Source organism: Rhineura floridana, chromosome 3 (assembly GCF_030035675.1).
Source record: "Rhineura floridana isolate rRhiFlo1 chromosome 3, rRhiFlo1.hap2, whole genome shotgun sequence".
Taxonomy (NCBI): Eukaryota; Metazoa; Chordata; class Lepidosauria; order Squamata; family Rhineuridae; genus Rhineura; species Rhineura floridana.
This window is the reverse complement of record NC_084482.1, coordinates 126,146,526-126,165,876: the sequence shown is the minus strand read 5'-3', so window position 1 is coordinate 126,165,876 and position 19,351 is coordinate 126,146,526. Positions and strand designations below refer to the sequence as shown.

General features: G+C 44.3%; 1 protein-coding gene across 2 annotated transcripts in view; it reads left to right on the top strand.

Moving 5' to 3' along the window:
- The window catches only part of GNAI2 (G protein subunit alpha i2), a 157,462-nt gene that overhangs the window by 92,383 nt on the left and 45,728 nt on the right, over positions 1–19,351 (top strand). For both annotated transcript variants that reach the window (XM_061617804.1, XM_061617805.1), the window contains exons 3-4: positions 3,386–3,527; positions 9,770–9,930. In XM_061617804.1, coding sequence (XP_061473788.1) covers positions 3,386–3,527; positions 9,770–9,930 — 303 coding nt within the window. The remainder of the gene's footprint in view (positions 1–3,385; positions 3,528–9,769; positions 9,931–19,351) is intronic.

Genomic DNA, 19,351 nt, shown 5'->3' with positions numbered 1-19,351 from the left:
GTAGAGAGCAAAAAAATGGAGAAATTTATTTCTATTGTGTTTTGTTGGTTTGGAGCTTTTATCTGATGCTTGCCAAAGCAGTATCCTAGAGCTCAGCGATTCCAGTTGCAACTGGCTCCATTTCACTAGGTTACATTCAAGCTTGAATAATGTGGCCAATAAGAAGCTTTCTCTTTCCCACTGATTCAATTGAATTGTTGCCTCTGGCTGAAATGACAAGCTGATGGTCTGTTTCTCAGCTGCTGTGCCTTTCAGAACCTTCCTAGTAGCAGTGAAGCCACAGCTGACCACAAGTTGATTTCAGCTCTGCTATTAGGAAAATAGCCCAGGGAGGCAAAGGCTTGATCTCAATCTGCTGCTGTTGTGAAGCCTGGCTTGTGTGATTGCCATCGTTGATTGTTGTTTGTTTTTGGCCAAGAGCTGCTCTACTGTCACTGCTGCTGTTTACTGTTGTAATCCTACATTTCAGTTTGTTACATCCAAGGTGGCTAACAACAACAACACATTAAAAAATGATCACATTCAAGAACAAAAACCAATAAATAATAACTAGTTAGGTTAAAACACAGCAAAAAAGCAGATAAAATATTAATAAGACAATATGAATGGCAGCAGAAACAATATTTCAGAAGGAATGAAAATTATCAGTCTTGCAGGCTGAAGGCAATGAAAGGCCATCAGTGGAGGGGCAAGGCGGACATTTCTAGGGAGAGCAGTCCACAATCTGGGAGTAGCCATGGAAAAATCCCCACTTTCCTGCCAAACACTTCTCAAAAATTGGCACAAGTGTTTCTCTGTAAGATCTTTACCATTGAGCAGGCTTAGGGAAGCAGGCAGTCCTTCAGGTATCCTGGTACTCATCTGTTCGGGGCTTCCAAGGTCACAAGCAACACTTTGAATTGTGCCTGGAAATGAACCAGAAACCAATGCAGCTGTTTTAAGAAAGAAGTAACATGTATCCCAATAGCCAGCTCTAATTAACAGTTTGGCTGCTGCATTCTGCACGAGTTGAAGCTTCTGGACACTTTTCAGAGGAGGAACCATATAGCGCATATTGCAGTAGTCCCCCCTGGGTGTAACTAATGCATGGGTCACTGTTGTTGTTATGTGCCTCCAAGTCGACTATGACTTATGGCGACCCTATGAATCGGCGACCTCCAAGAGCATCTGTCGTGAACCACCCTGTTCAGATCTTGTAAGTTCAGGTCTGTGGCTTCCTTTATGGAATCAGTCCATCTTTTGTTTGGCCTTTCTCTTTTTCTACTCCCTTCTGTTTTTCCCAGCATTATAGTCTTTTCTAGTGAATCATGTCTTCTCATTATGTGTCCAAAGTATCATGAATCATAGCAAAAAATTTAGCTATGAGTAACCTCAGTTTCATCATTTTAGCTTCTAATGATAGTTCTGGTTTAATTTGTTCTAACACCCAATTATTTGTCTTTTTTGCAGTCCATGGTATGCGCAAAGCTCTCCTCAAACACCACATTTCAAATGAGTTGATTTTTCTCTTATCCACCTTTTTCACTGTCCAACTTTCACATCCATACACAGAGATCGGGAGTACCATGGTCTGAATGATCCTGACTTTGGTGTTCAGTGATACATCTTTGCATTTGAGGACCTTTTCTAGTTCTCTCACAGCTGCCCTCCCCAGTCCTAGCCTTCTTCTGATTTCTTGACTATTGTCTCCATTTTGGTTAATGGATCTGATTTCTCTAGGAACAGGCATAACTGGTGTGCCAACTTAAATTGGGCATTGGCACCTCTGTCTTTTCTGGATTAAGGCTTAATTTGTTTCTTTTTATCCAGCTCCTTACTGATTTCAGACATCAGTACTAAGTGTGTCAATCCTCTGACATATGTCCCTTGTGCTGAAGAGACATTTCATGGAGGACAGGGCTATCAATGGCTACTAGCCATGATGGCTGTGCTCTGCCACCCTAGTCAGAGGCAGCATGCTTCTGAAAACGAGTTGCCGGAAGCCTCAGGAGGGGAGAGTGTTCTTGCACTCGGGTCCTGCTTGCGGGCTTCCCCCAGGCACCTGGTTGGCCACTGTGAGAACAGGATGCTGGACTAGATGGGCCACTGGCCTGATCCAGCAGGCTCTACTTATGTTCTTATGAAATTGGTTGTGCTGATGTCAAGGATGATATAGAGCGTCATCTTTCGTTCTACCAATTAGGTTTATGGGGAATTCCATGGCCTAGCTAATTTATCTGCTTCCTTAAACTCCAGTGAAAGCAACATAAATCTTAGCTGTGTGCAGTGTATTTCAGTTAGCCAAGACACACAGGAGAGGGAGGTACAGGGGAAAACTTCAAAACACTAGAGGAGTTGTTTTGAAATAAGGTGTCCCTCTTCCAGGCAGACCAAGGAAACAAAGAGCTTGTGAAGAGCTTTGGTGCTCATCCTGGCAACAAAGAGAAGAAGGCAAGGATGAAGATGAGCAGAATGAATTCTGATGCTGGCAAAAGATGGAATTTCCTAGAGTGGAAATTAGGTGTGGGAAACCTTTGGCCCTCCAGATGTTGCTGCAAAGCAACTCGCATGAGCCCTAGCGAGCATGGCCAATGGCCAGGGATGATGGGAGTTGTAGTTCATCAACATTTGGAGGGCCAAAAGTTCCCTACACCTGGTGTAAATACATGACAATGGTGGGGGGGGCAGAGGAAAAAGTATGTATGGTGACATTCCAGCCACACACAGCCCCCACAAACATCTCTCCATGCAAGAGGCATTACCACAGTTGAAGGACACATTCTAGCCAGGGAAGAGCACTTGAGGAGGGCATAGAGCAAGGCCGGTGAGGGGTGTGGCCGGGGGATGGAGCATCACCTGTGAAACGTTCTGAGAGCTAGATCAAGAAGCCTGCAGGGTTGCATTCAGCCCCTGGCTTAAGGCATAGTTACCTGTATGCTGTAATGCTGGATCCACATGCCATTTCAGACAATCCACTTGAATCCCATTGCATTATTACTCCCCATCCCCCCTGGAAAGTAGTCCTCAGAATCTACCCATAGGCTTTTATGAATCAAAGCGAAGCAAGTTTCTGAAATAGGTTGAGTCAGAAATCCATCATGTAGGAGGAATGTGGCCTTGGCCATGTCCTGAATCTTGCTGAAGTATCCTTCTGACTACTTGCTTGTAGTTTCAGGGGCAGCTAATAGTCTTCTTCTTTAAGTCAGGCTATGCCAGATCAGGGGAAAAGCAGCGCTGGTGTCATTTCATGCTGTAGCATGGATGCATGGGGCACCCATTGCTAGTGACCTCCTGTTAACACAGATATTTTATTTGAGGGAATGCAATGAGAATTTGAAAACTGTTGCAGACCTCTTGTAGTTGATATGCTGACATTTTGAATTATTCCTGTTCTTTTCTTTTCCAGGATTATCCATGAGGATGGGTATTCAGAAGAAGAGTGCCGACAGTACAAAGCAGTGGTTTACAGCAACACCATTCAGTCCATAATGGCTATCATCAAAGCAATGGGTAACCTGCAGATTGACTTTGGGGACCCTGCCAGAGCGGTGAGTTTCCTTTCCTGTCTCCTCATTGCTAACTGGCTGTCTGATCATGCATCAAAATTCTTCCTGAGGTCTTCACACACTACTAAAACTGAAGATATGTGCATGTGGTCCCTTCAAGCGGGGCATCCCAGGGGTCCTGAGAGGTGGGGCTTTGGTGCTCCTCATTCTTCCCCTCTTCCTTAGCAGATCAGAGAATTAGGCAGAAGAAGCTTATTGTAAAAAAAAGAGTTGTCTACTTCATGTGCATTGTAGAATTTGACGTTTTATGCTAGACGTAGAACTTCAGTTACTTTGACAAGAAAGTCCTCTAACACTGTGCTGGTGTGTATGTTGTTATGACTTGACTATAGCATATTCATTACAATGGAAATGTAGTCATGGTAGTCGGTTGCAGCAAAAACAAGAGAAGAATCTTGCAGGACCTTAAGGACACATTTATTAAGGTGTAAGCTTTTGTGGACTAGACTACTTCATCAGATGCCTCAAAAATGTATTATCCTCGGGGCAGGTATATGTACACTCCCCACCCCCAAACTTTGAATAACATTTCATGTATCTGATGAAGTTGATGCTAGTCCACAAAAGCTTATGCCATAATAAACTTGAAGGCCTTAAGGTGTGACAAGACTCTATTGTTTTTCGGTTATAATTGGTTATAATTACCTCTCTGTGCTGTCAGAATGGCTCAAGTCAGCACAGTTGTCTTTGACAACAGTGAAGGGGAGAATGTAGTCAGTGCCAGGGTATGGACATCTTATAAACAACTATAGATTATGGAGAGAGCCAGTGTGGTGTAGTGGTTAAGGTGTTGGACCTACCACCTGGGAGACCAGGGTTCGAATCCCCACATAGCCATGAAGCTCACTGAAAACCCTATGAGAGCCAGTGTGGTGTAGTGGTTAAGGTGTTGGACTATGACCTGGGAGACCAGGGTTCGAATCCCCACACAGCCATGAAGCTCACTGGGTGACCTTGGGCCAGTCACTGCCTCTCAGCCTCAGAGGAAGGCAATGGTAAACCCCCTCTGAACACCGCTTACCATGAAAACCCTATTCATAGGGTCGCCCATAAGTCGGAATCGACTTGAAGGCAGTCCGTTTCATTTTCATAGATTATGGATCAGAATGGAGGAAAGCTCAAGTGAGCTTGTAATGGTGGAGTGTTGGTCATCAACTCAATCAAGGCACCAAACTCAGATTTGGTGTCTTTTATATTTTTCTTTTCACATGAACCGCTTTTGCCAATCTGAAAACAATGAAGAACGGCTATGTTGCTCGTTGTAGTTTTGGTTGACTTCCTAAGCTATTAATCACAACGTACACAAACAGAAAGCCGTTCATTGTCTGAATTTTGTCTCTGCTCTCCTAAGCAATTCCCCACAGAGTCCTTGGGATAAGAAATTCTCCGTAAACAATATGGAGGAAGGATGTGATGACACATCCTCTGAAAGGGGTGTGCGTACACATGATGTAATGTAGCTATTTTAAGAAGGTTATAGCAGTTTGCTGCCAACCTGTAACCTAAGCAACCAAGTGCAGTCATGAGCAGCAGAGGAAGGGGAGGGGGTTCAGAATGTGATGACTGGAGTAGAAGAAGGAAGATGCCTGAGAATAGGCTGCACTGTATGTGCAGCTGAAAGTTTGTGTGGGGTGTGACTGCAGTCAGTCTGTATACAAGGAGCCTTGAGACTCCGCTAACTCCTCTGGCAGGCGGGTCCTAGGTCTAAAAAGGTGACAGATGGCTACTCTCATGTTTCTTATGAGTTACCTTCTGTATCTCCCCAAAGCTGTCACAGTGGAAAACGGTATCTCAGTCCGTCATTCATAGTTGCCCATGCAGTTTGTGTTGAGACTTGTGTGTGCAGGAAGAAAACGAGCCAAATACTGTAATTGCACAGTGTTTGTTTTTTAAAAATTTAATTGCAACTTCTCCCTTAGAGTTCTTGCAAAACTGCTCAAAGGAGCCAGATTTATACCCATCCAAAAGTGCCTCTGGCTGTTTGTCATCAGCAAAAGTGGCATCTGTTTACATAAAATGGAGCATACTGTTTTGTTCCTGTCATTCATTGAGGAAGAATCATTCTCTCCCAGCATTATTATACTTTGGCCAAAGCTACATTGAATTCAGTGGGATGGCACTGAAGATCTTGCTGATGGCATCTCTTTTTTTAAAAAAGAAGTACTGCTTAGCCCATCTCTTGATAGGACCATGACATCCCAGTGTCATTACCCCTCTTTTCCTGTTATGCATGTGTGACAAAGCATAGGAGTTGAGAACAGGGCAGGTGCCAAAGGGTGGCCAGGTCAGGCCCTGGCTGAGGGCCCCTGCTGCCCAGAGGGCCCCTAAAGGGCCCCTTGTTAGGGTGGGAGAGTAGCACTCCCCTTCTGAGATCCGTGGCAAGGTCCCTGCCACAGATCGCAGGAACGGAGCTTCCAGGCCACCCTCCTGTTTGCTTGCTCCACCTGTGTTCTGCTGCTGCCTGCGCTGCGTGCACAGGGCTGCCATCAGCCAAGATGGCGGCGGAGGCTTATTTAAGGGGTGATGCCCCTACTGCCATCTTGGTTGATGGCAGGCATGTGCATGCATGTAGGGTAGTGCGCATGTGTGTCATCAACCAAGATGGCGGCGGGGGCATTGGCCCCTTAGAGAAGCCTCTGTCGCCATCTTGGTTGATGCCAGCTCTGCGTGCATAGCACACGCAGCAGCAGACCACAGGAAAGAGGTAGGTGGAACAGGCAGGAGCCGTGCACCTGGGGCAGGCTGGTGCCCAAGGGCCCAGTCATGCCTGACGCTGGCCCTGGTTGAGAATCACTTTCAAATGCAAGTGTAGGGTTGGTCTCCATTTGAAAGAAAGGAAAATTAAACTGTCTCATGGGAACTTTTAGCACAGGAATGGGGAACCTTTTGTGACTATCAGACCAGATTGTTATCTACCCATCCCTGCTGGGCCAAATTGATAGGTGGGTGGCCTGTGTGCCAATAACCCGGCATCACTGTGATATCAGGTGATGATGCACTTTGAAGCCCTGATTGTTCAGACTTCAAAGTGCAGTGTGGGTTCCTAAAGTCTTTTTGTAAATAGCCCTGCACTGTTCTTTAAACCTCCAAAAACTGCAAGTTCAAAGACCGGCACTGGGGAGCCAGAAGTTCAAAGAGCAGTGCAGGCTGCTTGAAAAGGGGCTTACAAACAACCCCATGCTATGCTTTGTGTGCACCTCTTCCCGCAGAGAAACTGGTGGACACAGCCAAATTGAGCAGGATTTACTCCCCACTTATCAACTCTTTTAGCATTAAGATTAAGAACGGGAAGGTGGTGAAGCTATTGGTTTGTGACATAGCAACCAAAAGTTGGACATCAAAGGGGGAAATAGGGAAAAATGGAGCAGCAGCACTTTTTATCTGGAGTGATTCTGTCCAGCTGTACAATTCGCCTGGTGTTACAGGATACAAGAATCAGTTGTAGGAGAAGTAAGGTTGGTGTGCTGCCGAGAAACTTTTGGAGTGGATTGCCTTGAACTTTGTGAATGTCAGAGAATGTAATGGTGAGGTCTGATAAACAATTTTTTTGTAGTCAGCAAGGTGAATGTCTGTTTCAGCTATTTTCTAACATGCAAGAGCAACCATGGTTAAGGTGTTGGACTATGACCTGGGGGACCAGGGTTCGAATCCCCACACAGCCATGAAGTGCACTGGGTGACCTTGGGCCAGACACTGCCTCTCAGCCTCATGAAAAACCCTATTCATAGGGTAGCCCTAAGTTGGAATCGACTTGAAGGCAGTACAAAGATGGGCCATTGTGTTTCTGGTCAGTTGGCACTTTTATGTCACAAATCAAATTAAGGGTTCAGACAGCAGCAAGGTAGCAGGTAGGTACCTCAATATATTCTTTTTTTCTAGAAGAAAGCCATCTTTATTAAAGAAACCATAGGAAGTCAGGCCATTGGTTCTTCTACTCAGTATTGTCTGCACTGACTGGCAGCGGCTCTCCAAGATTTCAGACAGGGTCCTCTCCCAGCTGTATTTGGAGATGCCGGGGATTGAACTTGGGACCTTCTGCATGCAAGGCAGATGCTCTACCACAGAGCTATGGGCCCTCCTCTCAAGGTTAAACTGGGTTTGGTTCTCTGAGCAGCAAAGGTTGATAAGGAAAAACATTTGTGCCTTGTGACAGTATCGGATCTGTTGTGCATTTTTCCCACTGTGCATTTTCTGTTCCTTAGAGCTGGATATACAGATAATGTAAAAGTAACCTTTGATTGGACCAGTTTCTATTGATGTAGCAATAGGCAAGATGTGCAGTTACACAGCTGTATATCAGGTAGAAGTACCCAATTCATACTATAGTCTCTATTGCAGCCTTCTCCAGCCCTGGGCCCCAGATGTTATTGGACTTCAACTTTAGTCATCCCTGACCAGTGGCCATTTAGGTGGCAGTGATGGGGATTGTAGCCTTATCAACCTATGGGGACCCAAAGTTAGGAAAGGTTGCTCTATTGGCTGGAGTGGGGGTAAAGTCAAGCCAGTTTCACCATGTGGCCAGAGCCTTCAGATAACTAATTAGTTAAGGTATGATGCAAGATATGTAGGAACCACATTCTCACTACTTTCAGTTCATTCCATCCATTACTGTGGCTGTGTAGTTGTAACTACAGTTGTTACTCCTCTGTGGTTCGACATCCACAGTGTGAGCACATTCTGATCCCATGGGATCTCCTTAATCGTGTTGTTACTCCCACACCAACAGCCAAATTTTGATAAGGAGAAGCAGCACTGGAGTGGGAATTAAGTACTTGAATAGAGTGGCCTCGGATTATCTGATCTTACATTGTCACCGTTAGTTTGTGAAGAGGCCACAAAATAGGAATTTTTCATCAGTTCCATGCAGCTGCAGTGATATATGAATTGGATTTAGACTCATTATAGTATTTCCGATCTCTATATATGGATGTGAAAGCTGGACAGTGAAAAAAGTGGATAAGAGAAAAATCAACTCCTTTGAAATGTGGTGTTTTAGGAGAGCTTTGCGGATACCATGGACTGCGAAAAAGACCAATAATTGGGTGTTAGAACAAATTAAACCAGAACTATCACTAGAAGCTAAAATGATGAAACTGAGGTTATTATACTTTGGACACATAATGAGAAGACGCGATTCATTAGAAAAGATAATAATGCTGGGAAAAACAGAAGAGAGTAGAAAAAGAGGAAGGCCAAGAGATGGATTGATTCCATAAAGGAAGCCGCAGACCTGAACTTACAAAATCTGAACAGGGTGGTTCATGACAGATGCTCTTGGAGGTTGCTGATTCATAGGGTCGCCATAAGTATGGTCGACTTGGAGGCACATAACAACAACAACATAGTTTAATGACGCTCTGTCCACTAAACAATCTCCCTTCTTTAAAACTGAATGCACTGTTTTGACAAGTGGCATGTCATTGGAATTCTTATTTCTGCTTTTAACTCTGATTCTCAGTGTTTTCTGACCAGTATGTTAAAGGCATTTGGCATACATGTGTTTTTGCTGATTCCCTTTAGCTTTATTGTTTGTGCTTGTCAGTAGGAAAGGGGATAACACTGAATAAATGTCACCTTCCCAGTTTAATCCTACCCAGCTCCACTTGCTGTCAAGTTACTAGGAAATCCATGCTACTTCTTGGTGTTCCCCAGAGGTTTGCAACCTGAGATAAGCTGTGATTGTGTTACTGTATTGACCATCAGTTTGTTTATCTGATGTCAGCTTTGTTTAGGACGGTTAAATCAATAGGGTCTTTAAGAACTGACTTCTTGCAGAGATGTAGACATCAAGTGTTTTGCAGTTAGGGAATGTTTTACTCCATTGCTCAGTACAGTAGGGCCCCGCTTTTTGGTGCCCCGCTAATACGGTGGCACCAGTGGGGCAATCAGCTGGAGCGCGGGGAGCTCACGCGCTATAACTGATTGCTGTCAGCTAGAGCGCACAGTCAGCTGGAGCGTGAGGAGCTCGCGTGCTCCAGCTGATCGCTGTCAGCTGGAGTACGGCAGCTGGAATACAGTAGGCCCCCACTTGCTGGCGGTTTTTGTTTTTCTGCGGGGGCCTGGAACATAACCTGCTGTATGAGTGGGGCCCTACTGTAAAGCACACTTTCCCTGGGATCTTTGGGAGGAGTGTTGGAGTTGGAAGATGAACTTCAGTGTGATGCTAGACAGATGAGCTAAGAGGAACATGAGGGTCTAACTACCTGGGCTTTGTTTTCCTGCAGGATGATGCCCGCCAGTTGTTTGCACTCTCTTGTACTGCAGAGGAGCAGGGAATCATGCCAGAGGACTTATCCAACGTGATCAGGAGGCTGTGGTCAGACAATGGAGTCCAGGCCTGTTTTAATCGTTCCCGAGAGTACCAGCTGAATGACTCTGCTGCATAGTGAGTAACTTTTCTTTGAAGTCTTGTACTGGGGTCAACATAGTCTGAGCTTTACATAGCATTTGAGTAATGTCATCTTGCTGTGTGTGGGAAACCAATGTGATATAATACCAGTTAACAGGTCAGTTGGCAGTTCTGCAATTGTTCTTGCAATTATTGCATTTGTTGTGGCTTCTGTAGCATTGTTATGCAGTGTTTGGCATGCTACTCAAACTCAGCAGTATGTTAATTACGGCTCCAGGATATATAGCTCTTTAAAGCAGGGTGAAGCTATACATCCAGCTTTTATTTTGTGTGCCAAAACATCAGTGTTTGCTTTGGCAAATCTCCCCAGTAAAAGTCCATGTGCATGCACATAACTCCGTGTCCAAAGTATAACTGTATGGATAAGGCGGCGATCTGCTGTTGCAGAGATCGGCGGCAGCCTCCCTGCTGCCCTGTTTCCAGCCAGGGAGGGCATCCAGGGATTCTAGTTCTGCTGCATGGCCTCCCATCCCGAGTACCCCTCAGGAAAGCATGACAGAGCTGTTTGCTCATGTGTAAGAGATCTGGAACTCTTTCTTACAGGGGCAAAGCCCATCTGTATAGTTTCCATGGGATTGTTGAGGTTGTGTGCTAGAGTTGGGGACATGCGTTCTTTTTTAAATTGTGACCTCAGCCTGCAGCCAACAAAGAAAAGGAATGGTTCCATTGGTGAAGCTGATTAAGTGGATGGAATGTTGGCTCAGTGTGGGCCTATTTCTATTTTTCAGTCTCTAGAAATACTGCTAAGCAGTTCAGACTTTGATTATTTGTTGCATTTTTACTCATTTGGAATGTCCCACATCTGCCTGTAAAACAGCTTTTCAAATTTCAGCATCAAATGCCATTTTGTGGCATGTGATAACATAAATATTATGTCAAAACACAGATGGGCCCACAGAAATGGGGAACATTAAAACAAAGAGAGGAGAGGCAGCTGAAACCAGCATACTCAGTCCTTGAACAGTGCATTAGTTTTACTCAGTTCAGCTTGCATTTCCCAAGCATGTGCTCATAGTCTGCTTTCTGCTTGTAAGCAATAGTGGTAATTTACTCCTACTCTGTAATGAAAGTCAAGAGGTCTCCTTCTCCATGTCGGGTCAAGCAGTTCTACCTGTGTGTTTTTGGAGAGGAGTTTTACAGAGTTCCTGGGGACCTGCACTTCCAGCAACGTTCATTTCTGCTTTCTAGCTAGTGATACTATTAGGAAAGGGCAGTTCAGCAAAGGTCAGAATATCTATCTGTAGATCAGTGTTTTGAGTCGTGCTTCTTAAAAGTCCATTTTGGAGTAGAAAATAGCATGCATTGTAATGAAGGCATTGTCTTGAACATATGGCTCAGACAGTTGCTGAATTCCTCAAATTATTAAAAGTCGCTTGTAGATTTTTTACTCTTAACTTTGAAAAAAAGAATGTAAGTGCAAAGGAATCTGTGGCAGGGTAGCTGGGACTCCTGTAGAATTTCTTTGGCTCTTTGTGCCAAGAAGTCCTCTAGAAGCCCCATGCAACCCAACTGTCTGCTCTCCCCTCAGCTTGTTTGCAGTCTGCAAAACTTGAAAGGATCAGGCTGTAACATGGCCTGCCAGCAGAGTCCCCATTCATCCTATGTGCCTGATTGCATTTTAGCCACAAGCACGATGTGCCTAATTTCAAGGCCTTTCCAGTGAAGGAAGTTTCCCTCTGCTTGTTGTTGCTTGAGCTTTCCAGGTGCCTTCCGTGTTGTATTCCTCAGCAAAATGTGCAGTGCTGGTATAGTCTTCTCCTTGCACAAATGGACAGAAAACGTGAACTCTTGGTTTTGTGTGTGTTCATTTGCCTTTTGCTGGCTGAATATTTCCAGCTGTGGGACTTCGATTATTATTGACTTGCTGCTTTTCTTCATTCTAAACTCTTCTTATAAGGAGATCAGACAAACTAATGGAAGAAGGTCTGCCAATGGCTTGGTCTGTCTATCAGCCACCATAGTTAAATGGAAACTCTCATGTTCAGAGGCACGGCTTCACCTTTGCTTCAGCTTTAGCTGCCATCAGCATGCAAAGTGAAAATTGCCATAAGAAGAGCCCTGCTGGATCAGATCCAAGGGCCTACCTAATCGAGCATTCTGTTTCCTACGTTGGCCAGCCAGATCCTCTGGGAATCCCACAACCAGGACATGAAAGCAAGAGTCTTCTGTAGTCATTGTTCCCCAGCGTTCTGCCACTGAACCTGGGAATGGGGTGTCGCCAAGGGCCTCATTCGCTAACAACCTCACTGCCTCTCTCACCTTCTCCAGGCCAGCTTCCTTGGTCTCGCAGGAACAGACTTTGGGGGGAGGCCCAAAGCTCAGTGGTAGAGCATTTGCTTTGCATGCAATCCCTGGCATCTCCAGGTAGGGCTGAGAGACCCCTATCTGAAGTTGTGGAGAGCCTCTACTAGTCAGTATAGACAACACTGAGCTAGATGGACCAAGGATTGGACTCATTACAAGGCAGTTTCTTGCGTTTGCTGGGAACCAGGAGTTCCTTTCACCGAGCACGTACCCCCACGTTTGTCCAACATGCAGACAGCAATACATGTGATATTCTGTGCAGTACGCTGAATAACACAACCCTGATGGTGGTGGTGGTTTGCTTGCTTGCTTGCCTGTGGGCTTGTTCACCTGGGAAGTGTATGTATTTGAAAGGGGTTACATATGGCTCTTTCACTGAAATTCACTAAAATGACAATAATTAAAATACAACAATGAAAGTATGGAATCCCATTACAATAAGATGAATAGACTAAAACCAGCATTGGACACGTGGCCCAACCATTCTGGTCCAACAGCTGACCTCACATTTTAATCCCCCAAAGCCCCCAAAATTGCATTATGTAAGGTCAAAAAAGGGGAAGGCTGCTACTGCCTTGACCACCTCACACTGGTGCCCAGCTGTTTATCTTGACACTTTGTTAGCTGGGATTCCTCAAATGGGCAGGAGAAGCAAACATAGTTTTTTCTTAGAAATCTTTGGACGCTTGGAGCATGGAGTTTTTCCTCACATGGGTCTCTGGCAATGTCGAAAGGGGACAGTTGGGAGAGGAACGAATGGGTGAGCATTCTGACAATTCTATGCATGGCTGTAGCTCAGTGGTAGATCATATGCTTTGTTTGTAGAAGATCCCAGGTTCAGCTTCCAGGATTTTGGATAGCAAGGCTTTGTGTGTGAATGCCTGGAGAGCCGCTTCCAGAGTGGACACATCTGGGCCAAGCGTACTTAATGGGCTGTGAACACACTAGACGCGTATAGCAAAGCGTTTCTCCCTCCAGGTGTGGCTAAAGGAACAGTTTGATCTGCTGATCAGCTGCAAAATCTCTTTGAAGCTGATTTTTTTTAAAAAAAAACGCACTCGAGCTGCTCCCATCAGGTTTTACAGTAAAAAGGGGTGGGGTTTGACTAGCGTCATGTGCCCCCGTTTTCAAAAGTGAGAGGTGGAGACTCACTGGAACTGGCAGAACAGTGAGTGTGTTTCTACCCACAGTCTGACTCTATATAAAGCAGATTCCTGTGTTTGCCACTGAATGCCAGTTGCTGGCTTGAAGCAACCGGAGAAAGCACTATTGCCTTCCTGTCCTACTTTGGGGCATCTCTGGCTGGCCATTGTGGGAAGCATCATGCTCTTCTATATGGGCCTTTGAGCTAATCCAGCAGGGCTGTTCTATATGTTCATAAAATAAACTTGGCAACCATATCTTAATTCTGCTGCAAAATGCTCAGGTATATTTTTATTTATTTTTAGACTGACTCCACTACACAGCATTTTAACTTTATAGCCTTAGCTTTTAAGGTAATCAGATGTGGGGTGGGATGAGGGAGACGTAGAGGGCCCAGTAAGAATCTATTTGAGGATATATAGGACTTCAGTGTTCGCTGTTCTCCCACCCACCCACCTCCGCTGCCCCCTCTTTAGCATATTGTGATGCATGCATGTATGATCTGAGAAGAAAAGGGGCATTTCTGTATAAAAGACTCCATTTTGCACTCCAAACAGCTGCCTGCAAACTTGATCTGCCCTTTTGATGTAAATATCTTTCTCCTTTTACTCTTTACATTGAGAAATGGCAGAGCAACAGGATGCTTGTTAGGCTAATCAGTTGAGCTAAAAATGGGAAAGTCGCCTGGGCTGAAGTATCCATGGAACCCAAGCTAGAGTCAGTGATCAGCAGGACTGTATGTGAACAGAAAATGTCAGACAAGGCGCTAGGGCTGATAAACAGTGCTGGGGAAACAACCGCATCTCTGTCTAACATCAGAGCTCTGGCTTCAGAGGTGGCACTATTTTTATTTATTTTATTTATTAAATTTATTAGTCGCCCATCTGGCTGGTTCTCCAGCCACTCTGGGCAACGCACAACATAAAACATACAATTCACATTAAAACCTTAAAATTCCAACAGTAACACTAAAACTTAACCCACCCCACTACTGGGAACAAGACACAGGGATACAAGTGAACAGCAGATACAGGTAAGTGGAGCTCATCTATAGCTTATCCCTAGTAATGGATAATCTCATGACCCGATTTGAGTTATTAGCTTTAGGGTGCACTCTTGTACCCACTTTAGAGCCAGTATGGTGTAATGGTGTTAAGGTGTTGGACTACGACCTGGGAGACCAGGGTTTGAATCCCCACATAGCCATGAAGCTCACTGGGTGACCTTGGGCCAGTCACTGCCTCTCAGCCTCATGAAAACCCTATTCATAGGGTCGCCATAAGTCGGAATTGACTTGAAGGCAGTACATTCACATTTAGGCTCAATTGAGCTTAATGAGTCTTACTTTTGAGTAGACAGGGATAGGATTGCACTGTTGGTTCCCCTGGTTCCTTGGTTTTGATCGGTTTACTTAATGAGCACCTGTATAAGTGTTTATGTATATCAAATGAAGGGTAGTGTTGAGATGAACTTGCAGAGGCTGAAAATCTAAGTGTGCAAATTATAGCAATGTCCTCTGGGAGAGGCCTCAGGGAATCACGATCAATACTGTTCTGCTACTTCATGGATAAAAATAAAGCACAACATGACTGAGGTTATTAGAATTTGAGGTGGGGGGAGGAGTGGCTTAATCAAGATGAGATCCACAGTTGTATGAGAGGTAAGCTTTTACGTTCTGCTATGTGTCTGTGGGGCTAGCTTGGTGGAACAATGGCCTCATTCAAATACCCTATCTTCTTGTTTTGCAAACGTGTGCTATGCTTTACTTCCAACCTCCACATGTAGCAGGATGATAATATCACTTACATATAGGTGCAAAGTACTACACCTAGGAAAAAGAAACCTAATGTGCAGTTACAAGATGGGAGATACTTGGCTCAGCAATACTATGTGCAAGAAGGATCTTGGACTTGTTGATCACAAGCTGAATATGAACCAACAGCGTGATTTGGCTGCAAAAAATGCAGCTGCTATTTTAGGCTACATTAACAGAAGTATAGTTTCCAAATTGTGTGAAGTACTAGCTCCCCTCTATTTGGCACCGGTTAGGCCTCATCTTTTATTTATTTATTTATTAGATTTATATCCCACCCTTCCTCCCAGTAGGAGCCCAGGACGGCAAGGTTGAGTACTGAATATCATGGGGCACTTTGTCAAAAACTTTGCTGAAGTTGAGATATATTATGTCCACAGCATTCCCACAGTCTACAAGGGAGGTTACCCGATCAAAAAATGAGATTAGAGTAGTTTGGCAGGATTTGTTCTTTATAAATCCATGTTGACTCCTAGTAATCACTGCATTGTTTTCAAGGTGCTTACAGAATGAGTGCTTTATAATTTGCTCCAGAGTTTTTCCAGGGATTGATTTTTCACATTCTGCAATGTTAAATTGAAAATACCCCCCCCCCCCAATTTGTAGGGCAGTACAATACCTCAGAGAGGAGGTCAGGTCTCCTGCTCCCCTGGTGCATTCACTATAGCTGCCCAATTTCACTGCTTTTTAAAGTTTGATATAGGTACCTTCTTAAACTGCAAGGTTTTTTGCCTACAGTAGGGCTCCGCTCATATGGCAGGTTCCGTTCTGGACCGTCGCCGCAAAGCGGAACACATTGACTAACATTGTTTAAAATGGCGCCCGATGCCTGAAAAACACCGTAAAAGTGCAACAAACGCCGTAGGAGCGGGGCCTTTCTGCAATTGACAACCACTGTATCGGTGGAACGCTGCAAAGCGGAGTGCCGCAAAGCAGGACCCTACTGTATTGGTGAATTTACTTTGCAATTTTAGTGAAGTTTCCTATAGTACATCATTTTCATTTGCTTCTGTTTCTGTGAATATGTGAAGTACAGCAATACTTTGCAAATTTTACACTAAAAACACTCCAAAAACAATTGTGGAATAATGGCACTGACTCTTCTGCAGAACAGTCTCCACTGGACATGAGGAGTGCACAAGATAAAACAGTGGGAGGTGAAATACATTCTAGCAAATTTCTAGGTGTGCTCTATGTTTTTAATTGACCATGCCCACCTTTCCTTAAGTGAAGTCGTTTAAGCATAGCAGGCTGCAAACATGCATCTTGGGCAGGCCAAGTTGCTTCCCCCCCTCCCCAACAGCTAAGATTCATTGCTTAAGTAGCAACATATTGTAATCAGTCTAATTTTACATCAAACTGCAGTTTCAGATTCAACTGTTAATGCAAGTGTTAATCATGCTGAGGATAGGTGAAACCGACCATGGGGGAGTTGGGGGGAAGGAGGGCAGGGGGAGGGGAGGAGGAAGGGCAGAGGGAAGGAGGGGGTGGAAGCAGGTGGGAGGAGGAAAGGGGGGCAAGGGGAGGAGGGCAGGTTTGATCATGCTTTTTAGTTCAGTGGGATTTACTTCCATGTAATCATGCTTAGGGTAGGTGCAACTGACCATGGGGGACGGAGGGCTGGAGTGGGCAGGGGAGGAGGAAGAAGGAAGAGGGGGAGGAGAGAAAGAAGGGAGGGGGAGAGCGGAGGGGAAGGAGAGCTACATAGAGCTACTAACCTCAGAAATCTCTGGGAAGAGGGGCTGACATTTAAACTACTCTGGCCACTAGAGCTCTGTCAGGAATAGGAGTCTCCTAATAACTCTCAGCACCCTTTACAAACTACACTTCCCAGGATTCTTTGAGGGAAGCCATGACTGTTTAAAGTGGAAAAAATGTCTGGCGTGGATGTGGCCACCTGATTAGTTAAGCAAACAGCTGTGAGTCTGGCTTTTAGAACACTGACAGCTGGTTCTTATTGAGCATGCCTGATGTTATAATAGACTTCAGTGTTAAATTTCTTAAATTAATTAAAAATTAGCCATGCATTTTTTTAACTTTTAAGCTGCAGAAGATGAAGGTCAGAGTATGGGGCAAGGTTGGTAATAAGAGTACAGGTACTCTGTGAACGTGGCTAATTTTTAACTAATTTCAACAAATTATGAGAACTCTAACAGAAAAAAAGTCCAACAGGGATCTGGATTTTTTTTCTTTTGATTTACATTTTGAACTCTCAATTCTCTCTGACTGTTTTGTGTATCGCCATGAAAACTTAGGAGGTTGTTAAGCAAGCGTTTCTAAGTTCAGGACTATAAGTTTTGTAAGGTTTTGTTTTGAAATGAGCTTATGGGAAGCCTCAGAATGGCATGGGTGGTATTTTCAATTTAACATTGCGGAATGTGAAAAATCCACACTGGCTGTAGTATACAGCCGCTCTTGTGGCTGTATAATTCTGCCCGCCAGGAGGAAGATGAGCTTGAGGGTGTGTGTGGGGGTCTAGCTACTTCCCTCTATTTGCACTAGACTGAAGGAGAATGTGCATCACTCTCATGTATATCAGCATGTAAATGTTGTGTCTGTGTGCTTGCTAACATGTCTGTCAGCAAATATGCATTCTGCTTTTTAGAATGGCCACTTGGGCCGTTTGAAATTGATGGTGTGATCCCTGGAATGAAAATGTCATTCTTGCCTTATTAAGCTATTACATTTGCTGACATCAGGGGGTACTGTTTTCTTTTCTGTGTAAATATATTTAGTAAGTTTACTCATGTTTCTAACCTGCTTTGATATTTAGTTTTAACAACTTCCTAAATGTTATGACATTGGGAAATCTTTCTGTGTATGTGCATGTTCACACAGACACACAACCTGCCTTTAAGATCACAGGAACAAATAGACTAGTTTCATAGCAAAAATTTACTTCTTTTTATGAGCTGGCAGTTTATAAATATTCTTATCAATAAAAAGAATTCATCAAATCAACAACAATCTTTATTTACAGTCGACCGACCACAAATACAAAAACATGGTATTAAATATTAAAGATAAAAATGCTTAAAATCAGAAACTAAAGCAGATAAAAAACAATCCAATTGAGTTAGTTACTATGCACACTGGATGGCCAAACTTCCCTATGCATTCCCTATTATTGCAGGTGATTTTAATGCAAGAACTGGAACCTATCCGGTGGGAGATTCCACCTCAGGTGTGTATCCCTCAGTAAGTAAGGGCCACCTTAAGGGCAACTCACGGCACACAAAAGATACTTTTCTAAACCCTGCAGGGGTTGGTTTGCTTCAGTTTGCTTCAAAAACTGACTTGTATATTCTAAATGGGTCTAGTGCTAGTGACGATTTGGGGGAGTTCACCTATGTTTCCTTTAGGGGCTCAAGTGTGGTTGATTATATCCTCATCCATGAGGCCCTGAAACCTTTGGGTTACAATTTTTTTTAGAATTCATCAAATCATAGAACAATAGATTTTTTTTCTGGGCTTCTGTGACATCCGGTGCAATTGTGTTGCCAGGTTTTTCGACCAACAGTGTTAGTCACTCTTGCCTGTACTGCATCAGAAGAGACCCCTTATCCCACTGTTCAACCCATCCTGCCACCTCCTGATGCAAACAACAAACAGGAATGGGTCAATTTACAGAAGGATTTCTCTAGCCGCACAGTAAGGCTCAGATGTTTTATAAGGTAATACAGGTCCAGGACAACATGGGTCATCTTTGCTGGTCCCAGGCACTTTATCCTCCCCATCTGGATTTGGGCCTGAAAAAGTTGCAGTGCGCAGTTACGGTATGTGAACACACGTGGGGGGCATGGGCAGATGCGGGGTAGGTGGTTTGGGTGTTTGTGTGGATGGAACGCACAATTTTTCTGGTTTCCAGTTGTGCCCGTGGGCCTCAAAGGTTGGCAACCCCCCTGAAACCACAACACCACACTGGTCCAGTTGGCATGTAACATTAAGCCAAGCCATGCCTAACATCAAGCAAGTGTGCAGGTGATCAGAGCAAACTTCATTCCTCCTCCAGTTGTACTGTTGCTGTGCCTCCCAGTGCTAAGCCATGGTTTGGCTTAGCGTTATGTCTGAATCTCATGATTTCTCCCCTAGATAAACTATGAATACACCAAATAAACCTGGGCTATAGCTCTTGGT